The sequence below is a fragment of the Microcaecilia unicolor genome, chromosome 9 (assembly GCF_901765095.1).
Source record: "Microcaecilia unicolor chromosome 9, aMicUni1.1, whole genome shotgun sequence".
Taxonomy (NCBI): domain Eukaryota; kingdom Metazoa; phylum Chordata; class Amphibia; order Gymnophiona; family Siphonopidae; genus Microcaecilia; species Microcaecilia unicolor.
The window spans coordinates 38,352,848-38,378,109 of NC_044039.1; the positions used below are offsets into that span (position 1 = coordinate 38,352,848).

Consider the following 25,262-nt stretch of genomic DNA (forward strand, 5'->3'; position numbering starts at 1 on the left):
TAACACTGACCACAGAAGAATGAGCTAACTTTTTACGCCTCCTCAGACCTTGCATTAAAACCCTTAGAAGTACATTTATATGATTTGCAGTATATCAAAAATAAACTGAAACCTGAAAACAACATTGTACCAGCCTTTTGGCCTTTTACACACTTCCCTACATCTATGCTGAATAGTTAGTAGCCTTATTACCATCAGATGTAATAAGATAAATAATTATGGGCCCCTTTTAGAAAGTGTCGGTAAGCCTAACACGTCCATTCTGTCCATGCCCCTCCCATTTTCACACCCCCTTTTCCAGATTGCTCGTAAACTTAGGCACATTGCACATAAACCACCATAAAGTCCAATTAAATTTAATTAGTGCCAATAATTGCCTGTTGAAAAGACAATTATTGGCACTAATTGCATGTTATTCAATTGACATAGAAGACTCATATTTGGAAAAACTAAATATGAAAGTGCAAAACCCCTAAGAGAGAAACTTCACTGGCTCCCACTTAAGGAACGCACCCGGGGGGGGGGGGTTGTAATTTCATCGGGGGCGGGAGGGGGTCGCGCTGCACCCGGGGGGCGTATTGGCGATCCGCCCCGGGTGTCAGCCAGCCTAGGAACGCCACTGCCCTGATGACTTGGAGCCATCTGGAACCTTAGAATGACTAATTCTACTCATGGTTGCAATACCTGCCCCAAAAACACCATCCCATAATAAAGCGCATATACCTGGAGCACAAAGTTCATTCCAAAAGAAATTCAACAAAAGTACATTTTGAAATGAACTTTGCACTTCAAGTATATAAACCTTAGAATGAGAACCTGTGGAGGATGGTGTATGTAAGCGGTGAAAGTGGCTAAGGAATAGTGATGGGATTGGAGCAGGTCCCAGGAAGGTGTGTGGAGTGAAAGTGACTGGGGGGGGGGGGGGGGATAAGAGGGGGTGGAGTGTGCGAGGGAAGGGTCCAGTAGTGCTTTGGAGGGAGTGAGAATGGATCAACAACAGAGTAGGTGGGTCCTCCCTCTTTCCTTCTCTTGATCCTGGATTGAACCTTCCCATTCCATGCTAACCCCTATTTCTTCTCCCCATGATCATTCCTCCCTCTGCTCACTGATTCCTCCTCTCCTCCTCCTTCCCATGCCTCCAACCCATTATCTTCCTCCAGGTCCCCCTTTTTTCTCCAAACCACCAGATCCTTTCTCCTTATTCTCTATTTTCCAATATCTTCCTAGCACTGATTACTAACATGTTTTATCCCCCACCAAAAAAAGGGACCAAATTAACCTAACACACAAGAGTGTTTATTTTATGAAGTACAAATTTTCAATGTTTACTATTCAGATCAATTCAGCTTGATACAAATGTGCCACAGAAGTTTGAAAACCTACAGCCAAATCTTGAGAATTTTGCTACAGAAACTGAAGGCTATGCACAGAGGATTCTTATCTGCAGGGTTTTATAGCCAGTTTAAAATTCCCAGATGCGCTTATTTCAAGCTCAGGTACATATATTCTAAAGTATGCTCAATTTGTTTATTTCAGAATTAAAAGAATTTGAATTTTTGTCTTTCCAGGTTACTTGTGGGGCCTACGATTTGCAGTAGTGCTTTAGCATATCGTCTTGTAGATTACTGGGCCACAGGATAAAATGACAGGATCATCTGCCTATAGCAGACATTTGATTTCCCGGTCATTCAGTTTTAGTCCTGGGCCGGGGGGATATCTACATGTCTGTGGTCAGATAATGATGTAAATATTGAAGAAGAAGATGGGGCTTAGGTTACATCTTGTCTCACTCTTGTCTGTCTTCATGTTACTTCTCTTTACTTTACAAAAGATAGACAACTAGTTTTAATTATATCATAGGTTCTCCCCCCCCCCCTTCAGTTTGGTTAAAGTTCATGCAAATATTCTTACATGTTTGTTAATTAGTATTTGTAAGGTAAAGACATGGAGGGTGGTTTAGCCCCTCTAAATAGGGATGTGCTGTCATTTGAAACAAAATAGGAATGACAATGTTAAGGACATTTCCTATTTCATTTTGTTTCTGAAACTAACCAAAAATCAAAATGTAATTTGTTTTTTCTTTTGTTTCATTTTTGGCCTTCATGGATTTTTGGAGGGGTGGCTGAAGCTCCCATTCCTGCAAGCTGCCTCTGCTGCTGTTGCCCCAGTATTCCTGCCTTGCACCTTCCATAACTCAGTTTAGCTAGTACAGTGGTTCCCAAACCAGGTTTTTGAGATATCCCAATGAATATTTATGAGAGAGATTTGCACCACTGGCCTCTCACTGCATGCAAATTTTTCTCATGAATATTTATTGTGGATATCCTGAAAACCAGACCTGGCTGGAGTGCGTCCAGGACCAGGCTTGGGCACCACTGTTGTATGGCACTGAACTGGGTACAATTTCATTCAAGCTGTGTCTCTTCTGTCCTCTTAAAGTCAGAGACAGAGACCAAAGGGGTTGAAAAGAATTCCATGAGCCATGCTCCCCTTGCTTTCCCTACAGTTTGTGTTTCCATTACTCTAGCATATACTGTTGTTAATTTCAACAAGGAGCACTATATCCCCACACCAACCATTTCCCTAAAATCTTTTGGGTTGTCTGATGTCCTATTAGTCTAATGAAAATATGTGTCTGTACAGTGCTATGCATGGCTCGTAGCACTTTAGAAATAAGTAGCAGGAAATGCGTATACCCTGTTACTTATTTCTAAAGTGCTACCAGCCATATCCAGTGCTGTACAGACAAATTCCATCGTTCTTATTATATGCGTATTACAAACAAAGAGGTTCGTGGTTTAAAAGTGTTAATTATGTAAGTATAAAGAAACAGGTTTAAATAGTGGTTGTTACATATTTAAAACTTAATAAAAATCTGAATTGAAAAAAAAGAAGTAGCAGGAGGAGAAATTGCAACAGAACATGTAAACAAATCTTTCCCTCAGAAATGAAGCGAAGGAAACACTGATAATTGCCCAGTAGAGGGCGATGTCCGTCAATACCAAAGCCCACAAATACTTTAAAGCTTCCTGGCACACTGCATTTTGGAGGGTGTAGTCCCTATATCCTCATTCAACCATTTAGCGTAAACACACTGCTGAGTTTGCATGACTACAAATCCCATATCCTTTGCAGCACACACAGCCGACTTTTCCAACATGACTCCCCGCAGATAAGAGTAGACGAGGAGGGAGGCTTTGACTTGAGTTTTGGTGTTGCTACCTCTGATCAGAATAGATATTGACAGTTTATTGCTAGTGTTAGGCAAACTGTAGCGCCTACAGATAATAATGACATAACTGATCCATTTGAAAAAATAATTTGTACTATTTTAGTGGTGGAGGTCTGGATTTGAGACCGGTGCACTGTCTGTCTCTTAAAACGTTTTTTAATTGGGTTTTAACAGTAATTCTAGTTCTCATCTAAAAGACTTTGGAGACTATTTGCAAAATATTTAAGCGTTTAGTAGTAGAGTGGAAAGATCTAGCATTCCCTTTTATACCTATGAATATAAATATTTTTGTGAGACTGGATCACAAATAAAAACTGGAGAAAGGGTACAGCAAGTTCTTTTACTGGTTGCTGTTGTGACTTGATTTCAGAAGGCTCTTGTTTTGGTAAATCCTCATGAGGAATGATTCGGGCACATCGCTGGTGGGGCGGAGAGGCTCAGGGCCCTCCGGAAGCAACTTAGCCCTGTCCAAGCACTGGCCTTGCTGGAGAGGCTGCTGATCTTTTGGTGGTGCATAGGGATTTTAGTACCTCCTTGGATTTCTGTGAGAGAGGCCTGTGAAACCATTATCTCGGAGTTCGAGAATGGAGAGGATTGCAGGTAAGGTATTTATGAATCTTGGTATTGGAATTAAGGCTGGAATGTGGAATCCCTGTATAGCTTCTATCACAGACTTAAGGGCCCTTTTAAAAAAAGCAGTGGTAGCATTGCATACACCAATCTGGCACTACCACTGGCTCACTCCGGGACTTGGGGGGGGGGGGGGTGTCAAGCATTTAAGAAGTGGGATGGATCCCGCCTCCCTTGCCTTCCTGTTGGACAAACTTGGACCATAGGATGGCGAGGGGGAAAACCCACCAACCTGCTGGCCCCTGCGGTGAAAAACTGTCCAAAAATCCACTACCCGTAGCTTTTGAAAATTTCCCGCAGGAACCCGCCCAGTTCCACAGTTTTCTCACAGACGTGGCAACTCTGCACAGGAGCCAGTGTTAGTGCCCCCACCCCCCCACCGCACACCATGTCCATCAGACTGGAAGTTCTTAAATTATTTTCTGCTGGGGGCTTACCCAGCACGGACAGCACCTGTTACCAACCGGGTTAGCATGGAGAACCCCTAGTAGGCGGCAAGAGCACCCCCAGGAAAAGGTTGTGCTGTAAATATATACTTGCTGTGTGGCCGTTTCCTTTTTTCGCAAAAACCCCCGCTGCAGTAAATGGAGACTCGGCGCGTGCAAATCCACGTGCTGAGGACACCACAGGGCCCCCTTTTACTACAGCATAGTAAAAGGGCCCCTTAATGAGAAGTTTTGCCCTGGCTAATCATAAGCACGTTCAAAGTGCACAGAATTTGTGTGCTAATCAGGGTAAGACAAGTGATGCATGTGCTGATGTGCTGTACCAGGAAAGGCTAGGTATAGTGCACCTGTGGTGGAATGTAAATACCAGCCCTCACAAAAATGTCTTGCACATGACATGTTTGTGATGTCCATATGCACAGAACAACATTCCCAGTACATGTGCAAACACAATTTTTTTTTCCTGCTTGGATCTAATTTTTTTTTTACTGCTTGGATCTAAGTGTAGAACCATCACCTCTTGTTCTGTTTCAGAAGTTTCAGGTACTGTTAGGCTTGTAACAAAAGAAAAACTGGCATTAAGTCTTCTCAACTACCCCTTCTGCTCCTCCTCAGATATGCTATTCAAGTTCTAGAGTTGCGCAAGCCTTAGTCTTATGAGTACATCTCTTCATTGGGGTCAAATGACTAATAGCATTATTACCATCCATTTTAATATGCTGTGTGCCAGTGTCCTACACACGGATTTGTGCAGGGTTATCTTCTGCGTAAAATGCTCCTCTGCATTGTGCGGCCATAAAAACACGTGCAGACTTTTTGTTAACAATACATTTCCACCTGCGCCACCTTTCTTCAACAGCCCCTTTCTCCCTGCTGCCCCTTTTTCCTGGATGCTGCTGTAGGGTGGGGTCAAACTGTCGGTAGGGGCCATGGCCTCTGTGGCCTATTTCACTGCTTTTCAAGAGGGAACAGCCACAGCCAGAAAGATGCATTTTCCTTAGATAATCAAATACAGATATTCACTAGTAAGAAATAAGGGGGAGAATTTAAAATGTGCCCTGAAATAAGCATTTTCTAATCATTATATTGCAGGTGGATTGGTTCAGCCTTTTCCCTGGTGGTTCAGAAATGTAGGTTTGTTTTAAAAAATATATATATCAAAAACTAAGGAGAATAGCAGTTATGTAACATTCAGTATTTGCAGTTCCTTGTTATTACTGAATCTGTCCCAGTACTTTCATAAATCTGTTTTCTCCACGTAAAAGTGAGTTAATGTGATTGGGTTTACACATGAAAATTGGCTCATTCTTGCAGCTGCACAAAGCCACAGTCCATCATTGGAGAGCTGTAGCAGTAGCATCCACAAAGAACACATTTGGACTTTCCAAAGGGTACATCTTGCCAAACTTGTTTTACATCTAGGATGATGCTCATTTAATTGAAAGCATTTTACATAGAGGCCGAAGTTGGTATTAAAACAGGGAAATGCACCACACCAGTGGTTCCCATGCCTGCAAATCTCTGTCATGAATATTCATTGTGGATATCCTGAAAACCTGAACTGGCTAGGGTGCCTCCAGGACCAGCGTGTAACTGAGTGAATTTAGGGTGGCAAGAATAATTTCCTAGTCATTTCTCCCCATCTGCTTGATTTCCGTGTGTTTTTCCTTTATGAGACCAACCTGACAGCTCAGTGGTAGCACTAGCCATTGTCATGTCACAGAACGTGGATTCAATTCCCAGCGTCAGTTCAGGGCTGGCATTAGGAGTTGCAAACTGGATACTTGTCCTGGGCCCCATTCCTGTCCAGAAGTAAAGGCAACATAACCTCTTGGCAGGCTTTGGGGGGGGGCCCTTGCAAATTTCTGCCCTGAGCCCTCTGGTCCTGGTTCAGGTGCTGTGCGTCTGGGACTGATTGGTGGTTGGGGATGTCCATTGTTATAACCGTTGTGCAGTGGTGATGCCTGATGGCCAGATCTTGGCCCAAGACTGCAGTGTTCTAGAAGAAGCCTGAGGCATGACTCCCCAGCCTGAGACTGTAATTGGAATGACTGAACTAAAGGAAATTTGGAGGGAATATAGAATAGGGGAAATCCTTGTGTAGTGCAGATTAAGGCTTGTGCCACTAGATCTCCCATTTATTGTTCCCAATGATCTGGAAGTGCAAGGGAAAAAGGAGAAATAGGTTAAAAAAAAGGCAGATTGTACATCAGATCTTCATTCTTTTATTAGATCATGAGGTTCATTTTCAAAGCACATAGACTTCTTACAAAGTACATATGTTACTATGGAATTTTGTAAGTCTGTGTGCTTTGAAATGAGCACCTATGTACAATTTTAAAGTTAGCCAGAAAGGTTTATAAAAACTACATGGATTTTATTCATTTCCTGAATAAAAAAGCAGAAAAATGATTCTGTACTTTCTGAATCGTAAATGATGAGGCTTGCAGACCAAAATAAGAATAGCCTTAGAATTGAATTTCATGTTTCCCTTTCACCTCTTTCTCCCTCTATGGGTCTGCAAATTAAAAATGGAGGTTTTTTTTAAATGCTTGCAAGCCAGGTATCCTGATTCCACGTGCACTGGTACTGACCAGGAAGGTACGGAGAGCTTGTTAGGGGACAAACATTTAGAGAAAGGACAGCAGGCAACTGGACCTGAGATGGTGGCAGTGGGAGCCAGGAAGGAAAGGGGTTCTTCTCTTCCTCCTCTGTATATTCTGTGGGGTCCAGTATTTAAAGTGATTTAAGCAGGCAGTAGAGGCTCCCGTCTGCTTAAATTGTACTTAGTGGACCTTCTGCCAGAATTTGGCACATAACTGGGCAGTGCCACTGAATATTGGCTCTTACCGTAGAAAGTGAAACTGGGCAGGAGGATATTGCTGATGCCCACATAGCTAAGTGACCAAACAGCACCGCACAAAAGTCTGTCCTAACTTTGGTCACTTAGCTGTGTGGGTGGTGACACTGAATGTTGGCTGGCATCTGCTTAGCTTCCAGGGCACGGTCAGTGGATTCCTGTGTTCTCCACTTGCTCCTCCCCCAGCCAAGAGTCAAACTTCCTCCTGCCCCCCTCCCCCAAAGAACATGGCCTCCTCTGGAAACACCCCCCACCTGCAGGCCTACTTTCACCTTCCCTGGTGGTCTAGTGGTCTTCAGGCAGTAGTGACCCCAGTCTCTCTGCCCCCTGCTGGCTCCAGAATGAAAATGGCTGCTGCAACCTCTAACACTACTGTAGTACCATGAGACTGCCACTAGAGGTCATGGCAGCCGTGTTGGGAAGACCACTAAACCGCTAGGGAAGACGAAGGTAGGCCGAAAGGACGGGGGGAGGTCTGGAAGGAGGCCATGTTCTTTGGGGGATGGAATCATGATCAGAATTGGGAGGGGATGGAATATGGTGTTCCCCTTATGTGGGTCCTCATTGATATTCAACATCATAAGTCTCGGTGCTCAGTACATGTCCAGTTGTACCAAAATATTCAATGCCACTACCCACAGATGGTCCAGCATTGAATATCCTGGGCAAATTTAGCTGGCGACATTCAGCACTTAAAAAATTCTGACCACTGCTGGCAGAATATTGACTAAAATGATAGCGGGGATGGGACGACTTCCCTATGAAGAAAGACTAAGGAGGCTAGGGCTACACAGCTTGGAGAAGAGACGGCTGAGGGGAGACATGATAGAGGTAATATAAAATAATGAGTGGAGTGGAACAGGTGGATGTGAAGCGTCTGTTCACGCTTTCCAAAAATACTAGGACTAGGGGGCATGCGATGAAAACTACAGTGTAGTAAATTTAAAACAAATCGGAGAAAATGTTTTTCACCCAACATGTAATTAAACTCTGGAATTCGTTGCCGGAGAAAGTGGTGAAGGCGGTTAGCTTAGCAGAGTTTAAAAAGGGGTTGGACGGTTTCCTAAAGGACAAGTCCATAAACCGCTACTAACGGACTTGGAAAAATCCAAAATTCCAGGAATAACATGTATAGAATGTTTGTACGTTTGGGAAGCTTGCCAGGTGCCTTGGCCTGGATTGGCCGCTGTCGTGGACAGGATGCTGGGCTCGATGGACCCTTGGTCTTTTCCCAGTATGGCATTACTTATTATGTAGGTTGTGGCACACGTATGATCTATGGAGAGATACAAGATTATAAAGCGACAGTGGTACTAATGAGTTGTACTTAGTTTACTATACTTTCTAACCTGCTTTTCAATTGAATATCAAAGGGGTTACTAAAACATCAAAATTTACAGTAAATTGTTATTTAAATGCTGTTTTTAGTTACAATAGTGTAAAAGAGCATACAGTTGTAAAAAGTCTTAGTTGGTGGGTTTCAGTTGCTCTATCTCATGTGTGACCTTTCTACTTTCCCTCTTTGCTCTACTTGTTGACTAGGTGTGAGGAGATTAAGCCTCCCTGTGCATTGTGGGAATGCAAGCGCTGGCAGAGATGAACCGCTGGCGAGAGGTTCTCTCCTGGTTGCTGCAGTATTACAAGGTTCCCGAAAAGCTACCTGTGAAAATATTGGAGATGTGGTAAGTCCTTACGGGGATTTTACAGATTGACGATAGTACTACTTGGGGGTGAGATGGAAAAATTGGAGGATCAGGGTATAGATTCCATTTATTTTTGAATAAATGCCAATTTCAGATGAGACAGGGAAAGGATAGTTGCACCTGGTTACGTTAGTCAGGAATGCCTTGTCAGCCATGCTTTTTAATATCTATATGATTCCATACTATCATGTCTAGGGCCTGAACTATAGGCCTTATGTTGATGATCTAAAATTCTTTTGCTCTGGTTGAAAATTCAATGAGTTCAGTAATTGAGCATGTGGTTTCTCTTCTTTTTTTTTTTTTTAATTAAAAACAAACTTTCTATACCTGCCACACCGCAAATGATCGTGGCAGTTTACAAAACTAAAATTAAGAAACAGAAAGGAACACCATAAATTATAGGAAGCCCAACCTTTCATACAACATTTCAACAATCCAGCCACATCAGCGTCCAGAAGGTTAAAATATAAGAAAAAAAATTAACAAAATTAAAATAGGAGATAGGACTTATTAGGCGTTAATACAGATACCTCAGGTTGCATTCCCCCGAATTTCCGAGAGGTCTTAATTGTGAATTGCGTACACTACAGACATTCACTATAAAGACACAATAGGTGGCCATAGAGTGCCATTACATTTCTATATGTTCATATGATACAATAGTTGTCATAACTATTTCAAGAAAAGGAAACAAGATTCATGTGTGACTCTGTACTTGTTCTGATTGTTCAAAAGTTTACAAATACAAAAACGTGTCGGAAGAGACAAAGAGTCATTTTCAAAGCACATAGACTTACAAAGTTACGTGGAGGGGCATAATCGAACGAAAACGTCTATCTCCATGGGCGTTATCTCCAAGAACGGGTCCGTGAAGGGGCAGACCAAACCGTATTTTCGAAAAAAAATAGACGTCCATGTTTTATTCGACAGTTTGTGAGCTGGGCGTTTTTGCTTTTTCAGCGATAATGGAAAATGAAAGCGCCCGGCTCAAAAACGAATAAATCCAAGGCATTTGTTCATGGGAGGAGCCAGGATTCGTAGTGCACTGGTCCCCCTCACATGCCAGGACACCCAACCTAGGGTGCACTTTTACAAAAAAAAAAAAAAAAAAGGTAAAAGAGCTCCCAGGTGCATAGCACCCTTCCCTTGTGTGTTGAGCCCCCCAAATCCCCCTCAAAACCCACTGCCCACAAGTCTACACCATTACTATAGCCCTAAGGGGTGAAGGGGGGCACCTACATGGGTACAGTGGGTTTGGGGGGTTGGACGACTAAGCATAAGCAGCACAATTGTAACAGGTAGGGGGAGATGGGCCTGGGTCCACCTGCCTGAAGTCCACTGCACCCCCTAACAACTGCTCCAGGGACCTGCATACTGCTGCCAGGGAGGTGGGTATGACATTTGAGGGTGAAAATAAAAAGTTGTGAAACATCATTTTTTTGTGGTGGGAGGGGGTTAGTGACCATTGGGGGAGTCAGGGGAGGTCATCCCCGATTCCCTCTGGTGGTCATCTGGTCATTTAGGGCACTTTTTGGGACCTTATTCATGAAAAAACAGGGTCCAGGAAAAGTGCCCTAAATTCTAGCTACAAACGCATACTTTTTTTCCATTATCGGCGAAAGGCGCCCATCTCTGTTCGGGTGATAACCATGCCCCAGTCCCGCCTTCACCACGCCTCCGACACGCCCCCGTCAACTTTGTACGCTTCCGCGATGGAGTGCAGTTGAAAACGTCCAAGTTCGGCTTTCGATTATACCGTGTTATTCGTTTTTGTGAGATAAACGTCCATCTCCCGATTTAGGTCGGAACTTGGGCGTTTTTCTCATTCGATTATAAGCAGGATGGGATCCTATGTGCTTTGAAAATGAGCACCAAAGTATCATCACACCCCAGTTTTTCATTATACTCCCCTTCCCTTTCCCATTCATATACATGCACTCTGACTCACTCCTGCTTTTATTCTCTCTCTTCTACCACACAAGCATACTCACAGCCATACCTACATACAACCTCTCTAACACATCGATTTTCAGACACACAGATATCCTTAGGTGCTACAGAAGTTTCCAGATATCTGTGAGCCAAGATCCCGGTGAATGTTGTTAATAAAGAGGAATGGGACCCTAAAACAGGGTTGTTGCCAGACCTGTCATTTGGGATGGGCCCAGAGTTAAGATAGGTGGGCCTTCCAAAACTCCAGGACCCACCCCCCCACACACACACAATTTTTTCCTGCATAACCCTCTCCTTTGGGATTTGCTCCCCCCCCCCCCCCCCAACTCTACCTCAGCACTTTTGCCGCCAACAGCAGCAATAAACATCCACTGCCTGTGCTGGTCCTGTTGACATCACTTCCTGTTTCCTCTTGTGGGATGCAGCTGAGGGAAGGAAGCCTGCAGGGCCGGCACAGGCAGCAGATATTCATCATTGCTGCTGTTGGGAAAGAAGCTAAGTTAGAATGGGGAGGAGATCTGTTGCCAGGCCTCAGGTGGGGGGGGGGGGGGAACAACAAAAGCCTGATCCAGGAGTAAAGGAGAGGGGGGAGCAAGGCAGCCACCACTGAACTGTTTTGAGGGGCCAAACAGGGTGAGCCCGACCCAAGAATGGGTGGGTCTGTGCCCACCTGTAGCTAAACCACAGCCCTAAAATCCAAACAGTTGCATCTAGTAAGGCCCTAAGGACTCACTGGCGCTCACTGAAATTACTCTTTAGGGTAAGAGTATGCCATAATTGCTTATAACACATCCAATCTGGTTTACTTTTAGACTTAAAAAGCCTGCAGTTCATACTGTGCCATATCGTGCAGTCTGTGACGCCATCTTTTCTTGTATTAATATCATAAAACAATGGATGAAAGCAAACCATTTTCAGTTAAATTTGGGCAAGTCCCAAGTATTCTTTTAAACTAGATCAAAGGCGGTATCAAGCCCCTTTTTAGAGACCGTTCTGTTGCAATACTTAGGGAGTTTCACTGTTTGGGTTTGTTGTTAGACTTCATTATCTCTGCGTCCACAATTGAAATCTCTAATTAGAACCAACTGTGATTAGCTAGAAGATTGAGGGATTTCCTGTCTTCTGAGAATTTTAGACCAGTGATTCAGAGCACTGGAATGCTGCATTGTAACTCCTTGATATAGGGTTACCTACTTAGCAACCTGTATCGCACACAAAATGTTCAGAACACAGCAGCTCGATTGGTGGTAAAGTGCTCTAGATATGAACATATTATATCTGTATTGTCTGCTCTTCACTGGCTTCCTGTGATGTGGTAGATGCAGTTCAGGATTTGTTATTAATTCACAAAGCCTTGAATAATGAATTGCCTATCATTATAGAAGCAACCTTGAAAATCTGCTGCCCTCCATGAGTATTGCAGTCTGTGGAGAAGGGCTTCATTGATGTACCTCTCCCATTGCACCCTAGCATTTTTTACAGCTCTGTCTAACCCCTTGTCATACTGTTTTACTGCCATTAAATTCTCTTCTGTCATCATATCCCTTCTACCCAGTGGCGATCCTAGGTCGGCTGACACCTGGGGCGGATCGGCGCTGCGCACCCCCCCCCCCCCCCCGGGTGCAGCATGACACCCCCCGGTGAATCAACCCTTCCCCTTCCAGCGCATGAACTCCCCCCCTCAGCGCATCAACACCCCCCCCCCCCACCCCGGCAAATCAACCCTCCCCCTTCCGGCGCATGAACTTCCCCCCTCGGAGCATCAACACCCCCCCCTAGCAAATCAACCCCCCCCTTCCAGCGCATCAACTCACCCCCTCGGCGCACAAACACCCCCCCCTTCCCCAGGGTGCCTTCTTGGCTGCTGGGGGGGGGGGGGGGGGTGCTGCGTGTCTGTCGTCTCCGTTGGCCCTGCTCCCTCTGCCCCGGAACAGGAAGTAACCTGTTCCGGGGCAGAGAGAGAGCAAGGAACTACAGAGATGACAGGCGCGCGGCACCCCCTCAGCAGCGTGCACCCTGGCGAACCGCCCCCCCCCCCCCCCCCCCCCCCGGTACGCCACTGCTTCTACCTCCATAAGCACACAACTGTGGAACACATTACCAAAAGCCTTGAAAACGACGCACGACCACCTAAACTTCCGGAAATCACTAAAAACTAACCTGTTCAAAATGGCATACCCTGCCGATCCAACCTAAATGCCTGATCTCTGCGACACAACAACACTAAAGTACGTAATGGACATAACTCTTCCGTTGTACGATTCCCTAATTGTGGCTGTGCCACATGAACTTTATCCTACCACAACATCATTTTGTATTTGTTCTCACCAGAGCCGGCAAACGCCTCTCCGGTACTATGTAAGCCACATTGAGCCTACAAATAGGTGGCAAAATGTGGAATACAAATGTAACAAATTAATAAATTATGCACAAGATAAGTCTGCATGCATATAATGTTGTTAGGGAAATCCCGAAACTCCAAATTTTGTGGCCCTTGAGGGCCATTGGTGAATACCACTGCCCAAGGGCCTCTTTCCTGCTTGTATCTCGATCCCATTAAGTGTTGCATCTTTGGATTTGCGCACCCCAAATGCATGAGACTGCTTTTTTGCACTGAGATGTTGCTGCCAAGCGCTCAGCCACTCCTCAAGTTTTCTTAGCTCACGTCTCTGTTTTGTCTACTCTATCATAATCTTTTTCATCTGCAAAAGAAATTAATCTTTCCTCTGAGCCTCTTTGTAACGTTGCTCCCAAATATATTGAACAGAATCATCAACAGGACAGATCCCAGAAATATTCCATTCATCACTCTCCCTTCTTCAGAGTAAACTCCATTTACTGCTGCCCTTTGTCATCTATCACTGAACTAGTTTCTAATTCAAGCCACCGCTTGAGCACTTGTGAGTTGAATGTAACGTGCTTTTAGCAAATTCCAAATGCAGCATTTGTGAAGCGTTTTGGTTAGTTATTTATGCTGCTGCTGATAGACATAGCCAGAGATAGGTAGTAATGAGGCATATTTTCAAAGCACTTAGCCTTCCAAAGTTGGAAGGCTTAGTGCTTTGAAAATATGCCTCAATGTGTTACAGTACTTAAGTACAATTGGCAGGACTTTTATTTTTTTCGTCATACTTTTTACTTATTACAAAAAAAAGCTGTGCTGTTGTACTTAGTAATGAAGTACAAGTTTAGAAAGTATAAAAAGTATTTTCCATACCTCTGTTTCTCCCCCTGTACAGGCAATGTCAGACCTGGCTTGCAGCTGATTGGGTCCGAACATCCGGTCCCAGAAACTGCTGAGTTGTGACCGGAAGTCCAGGCCCAATTAGATGCAAGCCAGTGTCAGACATCACTTGGAACCCCGAGTCCTGCCTTCCCGCTCCCCCCCCTCCCCAATATGATTGGCTGAGGAAATGTACCATTAGCCTCTCGCCTGCCTAGAGCCTCCGAGTTGGCCCTACTTCCGCCTCCCTCTCCTAATTTAACAACAGACAAGTGTGGCTACACTGATTGAAGTGAGGAGAACTTGGAGGAAGCAGTACTGGAGCGCTGAAGTTGTCACATGTGCACGTTGTGTTCAGCGAGGTCCTGTTCCTGCCCATAACCCCTCCGTTAGTTCTGCTCACTTATCCCCAGCTGCCAGGGTTGCAGGACCTGGTGTAGCTCCTTGGCAGAGATGGGCTGGCACTGCTCTGTAAGTCTGCAATCAGTCTGCAGGGAAAGCTTCCCTAGAACTAAGCCCTCTCTGCCCTGGCTGATGAGGACTTACACTGTGTGACACATGCACGGGCCTGCAGCATCAGAAGTCACATGACTGTTGGTGCATGCGTGTAGGGAACTTCACGTGCAGCTGAGCGATTTTCCAGAGACTTCCATGTGCAGCCAGCTGCCTGAGACAGTAGCAGCAGTAACTGTAGTCTAGCTGACTAGTTGTCATTCCTCTAGATGTATGTTTTTGGCGCACGCAGAATAATTTTTCAGCGCACCTGTAAAAAAACTGCCCTTTTTTTTTTTCCCAGAAAATGGACGTGAGGCAAAATGAAAATTGTTGTGTGTCCATTTTGGGTCTGAGACCGTACTGCCAGCCATTGACCCAGCAGTAAAGTCTCACGCGGTAACCGGGCAGTAATGACCTACACACATCAAATGCCACTTGACACGCGCCCGATATGCATGTCAAATTACCACAAGAGCCACATGGTAACTTCATTTTGGCGTGCATAGATGCTTACGCGGCTTAGTAAAAGGGCCCCTAAGTGACTTGCCCAAGGTCACAAGGAGCTGCAGTGGTAATCAAACCCAGGTCGCTAGGCTCAAAGCCCGCTGCGTTAACCATTGGGCCACTCCTCCACTTCTCAGTCAATTGATTCAGTAAGTTTTGTTATTAAAATATTGAACAACAGAGATCTCTGGTTTTTCTAATGGATTGTTTTGATTATTTGGATGTTTCTTCAGTATCCTTCTGTACAGCAAAGTGGAGGAGCCCCATGTGATGCTGGAGGTTGGAGGCGATTGGCTGAGAGATGAAGGCAATCAGAACCTGACCGGGTATGGGGCAGTAGTGGAGTTGTACCTCTTGCAGGTGTTGCTGCCTCTGGGTCAGTTTGCAGAGGCTGAGAGTCTGGTGAAAAGTTGCAGTGTGTTCAGCAAAGAGCAGCAAACAGTCACCCTCAGAACTGTTGCAGAGAGGCAGCAGCACTGGGCAGAGCCTCACACACCAGAAAAATCAGAGCAGATTGAAAAAGAGCATCTGGTCACAAGAAAAGTATGGCAGGCAGGTAAGATTTCTTTGATAATCTTAGTCTAGAGACATGGTCTGTTTTTCTTCTCAGCAGTAAGGAACTTAGCTTGTGCTTTTAAGTTGTGCTTTTGTAGCTCGCTTTTTGGGGAGGAGAGGGGGCTGGGGGCTTTATCTTCTGCTTCTTTTAGCATTCAGCTCAATTGGAGCCAACCTCCACTGGCTATAGGGCCTAGAACATCCATTCTCAACTACTTGGTGAGTTTTCTCTTTCAAGTATTGTTTCATCCTTCTACAAAGCCCAGCCATCGTAGCAGTACTCTGACTATTAGGAGCCATAGACTGATGCTCCCCATTGAAACCGAATATGTATGCATCCTAAGCAGGGCCGCCGAGAGGAGGGGGGGTAGGGGGGACAAAATTCCCCGGGCCCGGCTGGCGCTGCAGTTCCTGGTCTCACCTGCCTGCTTCCTTGGCTCCAGGCCCCCTGCATTTGAAGCGACAGTCACAGATCGCCTCCCTTCGGGCCTTCCCTCCTGTGTCCTGCCCTCGCAGAAACCGGAAGTTACATCAGACGAGGGCGGGACACAGGGAGGGAAGGCCAGAAGAGAGACAATCTGCGACTGCCGCTTGAATGCAGGGGGCCCGGAGCCGTGGAGGCAGGCAGGTGAGACCGGGGACTACAGCGGCAGGGGTGCAAGGGGGGGGGGGGCGGCAGCGGAGGAGGGGGGGCCTTGCTCCGGGCCCGGCCTAGTCTCTCGGCGGCCCTGATCCTAAGTGTGGCCAGTTGGTGACTCAGAGCTGAGACTCTCTGCTGTCCCCTCTACCCCAGGGTCCTTCTGTTTAGTTATCGTATCTGGCTCTTAGGAACACCATACTATCAATAATACTGATTGACTGTGGTACGGTTGGGGAATAGGCCTTCCCATAAAGGAAGCAGTGCACAAGGATTCACAGCTCAGCAATGACTGTTCATAGTTATGTGGCCTTACTTTTATTATGCTGTTAAAGCTGAGTTATGCTATGTTCCGAGTGCGTGCATGAGCAGCTTAGAAAAGTATATGCTTCTAGCATAACACAAAAGGCTTGTTTCCTAGAGGACAACATGCTAAACTGTCTTAATATTAGCTGTCAATGGGCATAAATATAGTGTTTCAAGCTTTTTTATGGTCAGTATTAATGAGATATAAATTAAGTGTACATTAGCCTAGATAGTAACAAATAATGCTTATTAGATATTTCATTAGTATTATGCTCAATTACTGAATGAGGGATCAAACTGGTAAAATGCAAAGCTACAAATCCAAAAACCAGTTTGTTAATTGAGCTGTTTATTTCACGGTCCGTTTATACAATAAATAGATATTATCAAAACCAGAGACCTCAGAGCTTCCTAGTGAGACAATTCTTTACAGAATCCTTTCTCCCATATTGGGTGCGTCTCAACTATAAATTGGAGCAGCTTTTTATCCTCGGTCCCTCTATTAATACTAAGAAGGATAAAAAAACGAACCAATGCAAAAAACTCTCAATTACAGAGAAAAATCATTGGTTCTTCAGAAAAACCCTTCCTTTAGAAAAAAATTAGCTGTGAGAGAAAATGCTCAAATAGAAAAGAAAAACTGCAATCTAACTATGACCACAAAAAAATGAGCAAAAAAAGGCTATTTTTAAACCTCCCCAAGTGGTGCATCATTGGAACCTGTGAAGAGGAACTTTGTCTTTCTTTTTCTTTCTCCCTTTCTCCTTTGCGATGATATGTCGTGCTATTGCTTAATCCCAATCATCGTGCAACCGTTTAAAGTTATAACCAAAACAGTTCTTCGGTTGCCGTTTGTCAGGGTCTTCACCGAGGTTGGTTGCACGATGATTGGAATTGAGCAATAGCGAGTGGATGGGAACACCACGACATATCATCGCAAAGGAGAAAGAGAGAAAGATGTTGTACCTGGGGCAGCGGAGGGTTAAGTAACTTGTTCAGGGTCACAAGGAGCTGCAGAGGGAATTGAACCTGGTTCTCCAGCAGCAGGAATCGAACTCAGTTCCCCGCACCATTAGGCCACTCCACACTTCAGCGTCACAGGTCCATAACACTTTACAGTAGAATCCGTGTTTGTTTAGTTCTGGCCTTATAGGCTTACAAAAGACAGGTCAGGCTGTTGCCCTACGTCATTACCTCATTAGCATAGATTTTGTGTTAACACACTATTGCAGACTAGTTTTTCTGTTGATTTCATGCAATCGACAGCTATTTCTGGGATAAGCAGCATAAAATGTATTGAACTTTTTGCGATCTAGCCAGGTATTTGTGACCTGGATTGGCCACTGTTGGAAACAGGATGCTGGGCTTGATGGACCTTTGGTCTTTCCCAGTATGGCAATACTTATGTACTTATATCATCCCAGCACCTAACCTTGGACACTGTTTACTGAATTACCTCCTATATGTGTCTATGCACCTTTGTTATATTACCCCAGGGAAAGCAGGCACAGACATTTACACCTGCACCGAGGCAGATGTAATTATGTTCATATATGTGCCAGTAACAATTGATGTTTATGTGGTATTCTAGAAAATGCATGCACGAGTGCCAATCCCACTCCCATGCCAACTATTCAACGCATTTGTCCAGCTTTTTGCTCATGTTGTTGTTATTATTATTATTATTACATTTGTACCCCGTGCTTTCCCACATAATGCAGGCTCAATGCGGCTTCAGTGAGCAGCCAAGCTTAAAAGAATCTGAATGATGCAGTCAGTTTTGAGATATCTGGTAGCACGATCTGTTTACATAGTTTTTATTTTTAGATCATGCCATAATACAAAACTAACCTCTATATCATAAGACAATGTGCTAATAATGTTGTTTTCTCCAGAAATATACAGTGGGAGGGGCGATATTTAGTCAATTTTGTAATTAAACTCTGGAATTCGTTGCGAGAGAATGTGGTAAAGGCGGTTAGCTTAGCAGAGTTTTAAAAAGGTTTGGACGGCTTCCTAAAGGAAAAGTCCATAGATCATTATTAATTGGCTTTGAGGAAATCCACTATTTCTGGGATAAGCAGTATAAAATGTTTTGTACTTTTGGGGAATCTTGCCAGGTATTTGTGACCTGGATTGGCCACTGTTGGAAACAGGATGCTGGGCTTGATGGACCTTTGGTCTGTCCCAGTATGGCAATACTTATGTACTTATATCATTTTCTGTTTGACATGTGGGTCCCAAATACTTCTGCAAATTCAGAACTAGCCCCACTCTTTATCAGAGGAGACCCTTTCTGTGTATGGAAATGAATGAAATTCAGCTGGACTGTTACCAAAGTTCTATCTCCTACCAAATTCAGTCAAATTTGTCCTAGAAAGGGCCCACAGTTCACCTAGCCACTATGCACTTGAAAACTTGTCAACAGTAGAAGCAGTTGTTAAGGCTTCAAGTTTCTGGGGGGAATGCATCAAAGCTTTAGCACTCTGACAGGCAGATTATCAAAAGCCCCGCGCTGTTCCCAACAGCGCTCTAAAATAGCGCTGGAACAGCGCAGGGCGCTATTAGACCTATGATCAGAGATAATGCATGCAAATTTAAGCAGCGCAATTTTCTCTGATTATGGGGTAGAAGTGCGGGAGAATTGTGCCTGAGCATGCGCTCAGCACAATCCTCCCGCACTTGTTTGACAGGTCTGGGCTGGAGACCAATGAAAAGAGAAGGACGCCCATCTTTAAATCGGAAGATGGACATCCTCATCTGCCCTGTTGCACGGACGGCCAAATTTCAAGGGGTGTCGGAGGTATAGCAACGGGGCAGTTGAGGACGTCCAAAATTTGGACGTTTCGGCAATGGGCAATTAAGGACTTCCAAAATTGGATGTTTCTATGAGGAAGACGTCTTCCTCATAGAAACATCCAATTTTGGACGTCCTTAACTGCCTATTGCCGAAACGTCCAAAATTTGGATGTCCTCAACTGCCCCGTCACAGAAACGTCCAAATTTTGGACGTCCTCAACTTCCCTCGCTGGCAGGTTTGCTGTAGGGGGGTATGGGGGCCTGCCAGCATGCAAATGCATGCTGGACAGGGCTCACCATTCCTCCCCAATGATCTGCAAACCCTAACGCCAGCTCGGAGCTGGCGTAGGGTTTGTCACAGCCAGCAACCCAATCTTTGGCACGCTGGACACTGATCATTGGGGATGAATGCGTTAAGCGCTGATTAGCATGCATTTGCAGGCTACTTACGCTAAGAGCCCTGTTTAGCATGCATTTGCATGCTACTTGTGCTAAGAGCCCTCGAGCACGTTGTTTCACGCGCTCAAGGGCTCTGATCATGGGGCAGTAGCAAACGCCGGCGCTAGTATGGCGCTAACAGCCTCTAGTGCCGGTGTTTGCTTTTGATCATCTGCCTGTGAATGCTAAGAAGCTCCTAGGTATAAAATGGGCATCTTAACATGTAGCGCTCACTAATGAAATTAGCGCTCGCTAAAGCTTTGATAAATTCTCCCCAACTAGTCACACTTCTTTCTTAAAGATCCATTACACAGTTACTTTACAGAAATACGATTAAAATCTTTCATTTGTTTACCTCATCCTTGGGCAGGTAGAATCAGTTGGGGAATGCCAGCTCCTGCATTTTCAACGATTACTGTAGGAAATGTAAATATTCATATGGAAGGGGAATTTGCAGTGGAGTGTGATAGTCCAGGATGGTAGGGTGGGCATACAGGAAAGGCAATAGAGTTTCTCTAAGAGAATCAAAGCTTAAGAAAAAAACGTTTTTAATTCTTCATGCCTTAATTCTCCCCCATATTTTCACTGGCAATCTTTATCACATACCGAGAGATGTTCCATGCTGCATACCGTGTGGTGTGAGGTAATAACGTCGCACGAACAGCAACATAAGCAGTGGTTTCAGGATTTTGTAGGGTGGTAACTGCTGTGAACTAGTAATTGACTTGCCCACCGAGAGTCTAATTTTCAATTTACTTGCTTAAATTGGTGGTTTAAAATGTGAATCCCCACTCCCTAGCAACATAGTTAAAAAAAAAAAAAAAAAATTTTGCCCAGCGTTTCTGCTGTCTCTTATTCTAACTCACTTGTGACCAGAGCGGAGTGGAGGAGCGGCCTAATGGGTTAGTGCAGTGGGTTGCAGACCTAGGGAACCGGGTTCAATTCCCGCTGTTGCCCGATGGTCAGCAGTGGATTGAGATTCTGGGGAACCAGGTTCAGTTCCCTCTGCAGCTCTACGTGACCCTGGGCAAGTCTCTTAACCCTCCATTGCCCCATGTACAATATATTACTTAGATTATGAGTCCATTGAGGACAGTATAAAGTACCTGTAATATTTATTTATTTGTGACATTTATATCCCACATTATCCCAAACAACTTTGAGTTCAATGTGGCTTACAATAAACAGTATAGGATACATAACAAAGAATAATGCATAAGAAAGTAATTTGTTGTAAGAATCCAATATTACAATACCGTATCATAAACATACTGGGATATAGCTATGGATGTCTAACATTTAGAAAATCTATTATGAATGAGAAATTGTATATGAAGCAAAGAGAAATTTAATGGTAACCAATTCAGGTAATAATTGTTTGAGATGTGGTTTTTCTTTGTGAGGGTTTGTTTGAATAGGAACGATTTAAGGATTTTGCAGAATCTAGTATATTCCTGTATATTTCTTATTTTGGGTGATAAGGAGTTCCACCATTTGGTTCCTAGATAAGTGAAGTCTGCAGAGTGGACAGTTTTGTAGATCACTTTTTTGCAATTTGGGAGGTGTAGTCTGAGATAGTTTTTTGCCTCATATTTAGTGTTTCTTTGAAGTAAGTTTATTAATGGTACCATATAGTCTGGACCATGTGCCATTTCGTATTTGAAAGGTAAAGGTACATAATTTGAAGGTGATTCTCGCTTTGATGGGAAGCCAGTGTAATTTGATTAATAAAGGGGAGGCACTTTCAAAATGAGAGAATTTGTATATGAACCTGGCCGCAATGTTTTGAGCTATTTGGAATTTTTTCAGTAGGTACTCCTTCCAGCCAGCATATATGGCATTACAATAATCGAATTGGGATAATGTTAATGATTGTACCAATAGTCTGAATGTTTCTGATGAGAAATAGGGTCTGATCCTCTTTAGTTTCCAAAAAGACCTGAAAGATTTTGTGATTACTGAGGAAACTTGAGAATCAAATGTTAAATGTTAGTCTATAATTATACCTAGAATTTTCAGATTATTGTCAATGGGAATGAAGTGTTGTCAATTGTGAAACTGTTGCAGTCGTTTTGGTCAAATAGGTTGATAATGACCATGAATTTAGTTTTTTTTCTTTATTTGGATTCTGAGGCCCGGGTTTCCATTAAATTTAAGCCAAGTTTTGCCTTTTGTAAGATGTCTTGAATGTTGAATGAATAGAAATTGTAAACTGCATAGCCACCCCAGGGATCACTTGTCACCTTCCTAATAGAAGTGCACGAAACAATGGCACTTCCACTGGACAACCAAGACTGTACCTCAGGATGGCAGAAGACCGGGGGATTATTTTCAGTTCTCAATGCAGTATTTTAAATGGAAAAAGCACTCGCACAAAAAGCAGCTGCAAAAGTCCATGGGAATTTTTAACCAAATGATGTTTCAAAAGCTTATGTTTGCTTTCGTTTGCACAGAATCCATGGACAGTTTAAAGACTGCCCGCTCTTCCCCCAAGTGATCTAATGCAATGCCTTTCAAATGTTTCATCTTTTTTTTCCTTTGCGTAACATTCTGTTTTTTTGTTTTGATCCCAGGCCATGTACCAAAAAAACTTGTGAGTATACTGAAGCTTTTGCAGAGTGTACTAAAATCATTCGTGAACTGTTTGCACTCCGTGCCCTTCAGAAGAGTCATCTTGACTGCACTGATAGTCTACCTGATTGTGTTGAGATTAGATCCTGGTAAGTGATGGCAAGAATGTTTATGATCTTTTCTTAAACAACGGACCGATGCTAAAAACGTAATGCTGATGCAAGAGGCGATTTGCATCGGCGTTAGTGAACACAGAATGCTCAGAAGGCTGTAGCATGGGAGACAATGTGCACGCCAAAGGTTAGCGCAAATAGCATGCAAACGTAGTCAAACAAATGTTAATGAGGTCATTCCCTATTCCCTCCAAGTACTCAGGGAACAACACACAAAACAAAGCTGCCATTACCACTGAAAACCTAACTCCAGCTCGGAACAGGCATAAGGGTGTTTGAAGAGAGGCTTTTTCACGATTCTTTCTTTAAAATCTGCCAGTTTTTATTTAATTTGGAAGCAGAAGGAAGCCCATGCAAGCCCCTAAACGCTGGTAGTGAGAGATGAATATGCGTGAGTCAGAGCAAACCCGAAAGTGAAAGCAGACTTTGTCGCTTGTTTCCTGCACTTACATATAAGCTTTCCAAGTAAAAAAAAAAAAAAAAAAATTTGAAAAGCTTATATTTAAAGGTTTCAAAAAACAGGTGCTAATGTTTGCTTCACTTTTGGGTTTGCCTGGTGCATGCGCACAAGAGCTGAGCTTACTGCAAAACTCTTCTGTGCATGTGCGTAGCGTGTTCCCTCCCCCCCTTGCTTTCACTTTTACAGCGCATATATAATTTGAATACCATTTCCTTTGAGCATTGGCGAGCTAGTTTTCTGCGCTGTTCCAGTGGTATGGGTTCTGCGCTGTTGATCTAAGCATCGGCCCCAGGGAGTGGCCTAGAGGGTCTTTTCTAATCCTCCATTTCCTGTGTCTTGTATCAGTAGTCAATGTAGCGTAGGCTCAGTAATGTAGAATCTGTTGGTAATGGGGGGGATTTCAGAAGGCAATGGTGTAAGTCGTGTGTTACTGCAGGAGAGCTCACGGTTCTTCTACATTCTCTTCCTTCCAAGAAGAAGTTAGATTATGAAATCTTGTCGAACCTTTGATGAATGTACTCATGGTCATGACAGAAGGGCCATTTCCTTTCCATTGGGCTTTTGTACAGTTTCATATCCCGTGTGTGAGTAGAGTTATGTGCATACAGCCTGGATGCATGTAATTTTACTCACATGTTGAGGAGGTGTCCCTTAGAGGCACATTGAGAAACTTCATGCACATGCTATGGATTGTTCACAAGTATCCAGGGCTGTTTTTACCAGTGGGCAAATGGGGCAACTGCCCCGGGCTGAGCTTAACAGGGGCCCATAAGTAAAAGTGGCTCTGAGGACAGGGCCCACTCTGGTCCCAGCATCTTCCTTCTCTCCCTTCCCCTCTCCCAGTGCAGCTGCTTCCCAGAGATAAAAAGCAGCATAAAGGCTGGTCCTGCTGCTTCTGACATCACAGCGACACAGACCTATGGTGGCCCCATGCCTTTATGCTGCTTTTTATCCCTGGGAAGCAAGCACTGCTCAACAAGGAGGTGGAGGGAAAAGGGTGCTGCTGGACCAGGGGAGGGGACAGGGAGCTATTGGACTGGGGGAGGGAGGCCCATCTACAGAAGTTTGTCCAGGGCCCCATGAGTGGTTAATGCGGCCCTCCAAGTATCCGTGTATTCACCTCAGAAAAATTCTGTACACCAAATAATAGATGTGAGTGTCTGCACATAAATTCATGGAGTAGTTTCAAAGCGACAGGACACTTGTACCTTTGCTTTGAAAATTTGGCAAGATCTTCATAGTGAAAAGTCCACAAGTGCTTTTCACTAATGCGGATATTCAAAAAATTACCGCTTAAAGTTTTAGGAAAATATTTTCCCTATGGCAACCCTCCTGTCTTCCTCTTACTAATATTAGTAGTACGATTTTGGCTTCAGATGTTCTCCATGGAGTGGAGGAGTAGCCTAGTGGTTAGTGCAGTGGACTTTGATCCTGGGGAACTGAGTTCAATTCCCACTGCTGCTCCTTGTGACTCTGGGCAAGTCACTTAACCCTCCATTGCCCCTGGTACAAAAATAAGTACCTGAATATATGTAAACCATTGAATGTAGTTGCAAAAAACCTCAGAAAGGCAGTATATCAAGTCCCATTTCCATTTCCCTATTTGAGATTCTACATGGAATGTTGCTATTATTTGAGATTCACCAAGGAATGTTGCTATTCCACTAGCAACATTCCATGTAGAGGGAATAGCAACATTCCATGTAGAAGCCTGCCCTTGCAGATTAGCAACGCGGCTGCGCAGGCTTCTGTTTCTGTGAGTCTGACGTCCTGCACGTATGTGCAGGACGTCAGACTCACAGAAACAGAAGCCTGCGCGGCTGCATTGCTGATCTGCAAGGGCAGGCTTCTACATGAAATGTTGCTAGTGAAGGAGTAGGCTGGTGGTTAGTGCAGCAGACTCTGATTCTGGGGAATTGGGTTCAATTCCCACTGCAGCTCCTTGTGACTCTGGGCAAGTCACTTAACCCTCCATTGCCCCTGGTACAAAAATAAGTACCTGAATATATGTAAACCATTGAATGTAGTTGCAAAAAACCTCAGAAAGGCAGTATATCAAGTCCCATTTCCATTTCCCTATTTGAGATTCTACATGGAATGTTGCTACTATTTGAGATTCACCAAGGAATGTTGCTATTCCACTAGCAACATTCCATGTAGAGGGAATAGCAACATTCCATGTAGAAGCCTGCCCTTGCAGATTAGCAACGCGGCTGCGCAGGCTTCTGTTTCACGTGCAGGACGTCAGACTCACAGAAACAGAAGCCTGCGCGGCTG

At 44.2% G+C, this 25,262-nt stretch overlaps 1 protein-coding gene across 1 annotated transcript in view; it reads left to right on the forward strand.

Moving 5' to 3' along the window:
* The first annotated feature begins 3,154 nt into the window (after positions 1 to 3,154).
* The window catches only part of PEX26 (peroxisomal biogenesis factor 26), a 34,057-nt gene continuing 11,949 nt past the window's right edge, over positions 3,155 to 25,262 (forward strand). The window contains 7 exon segments of the mRNA XM_030215050.1: positions 3,155 to 3,698; positions 3,700 to 3,787; positions 3,789 to 3,832; positions 8,711 to 8,724; positions 8,727 to 8,850; positions 15,280 to 15,602; positions 22,355 to 22,501. Coding sequence (XP_030070910.1) covers positions 3,628 to 3,698; positions 3,700 to 3,787; positions 3,789 to 3,832; positions 8,711 to 8,724; positions 8,727 to 8,850; positions 15,280 to 15,602; positions 22,355 to 22,501 — 811 coding nt within the window. The 5' untranslated portion in view covers positions 3,155 to 3,627.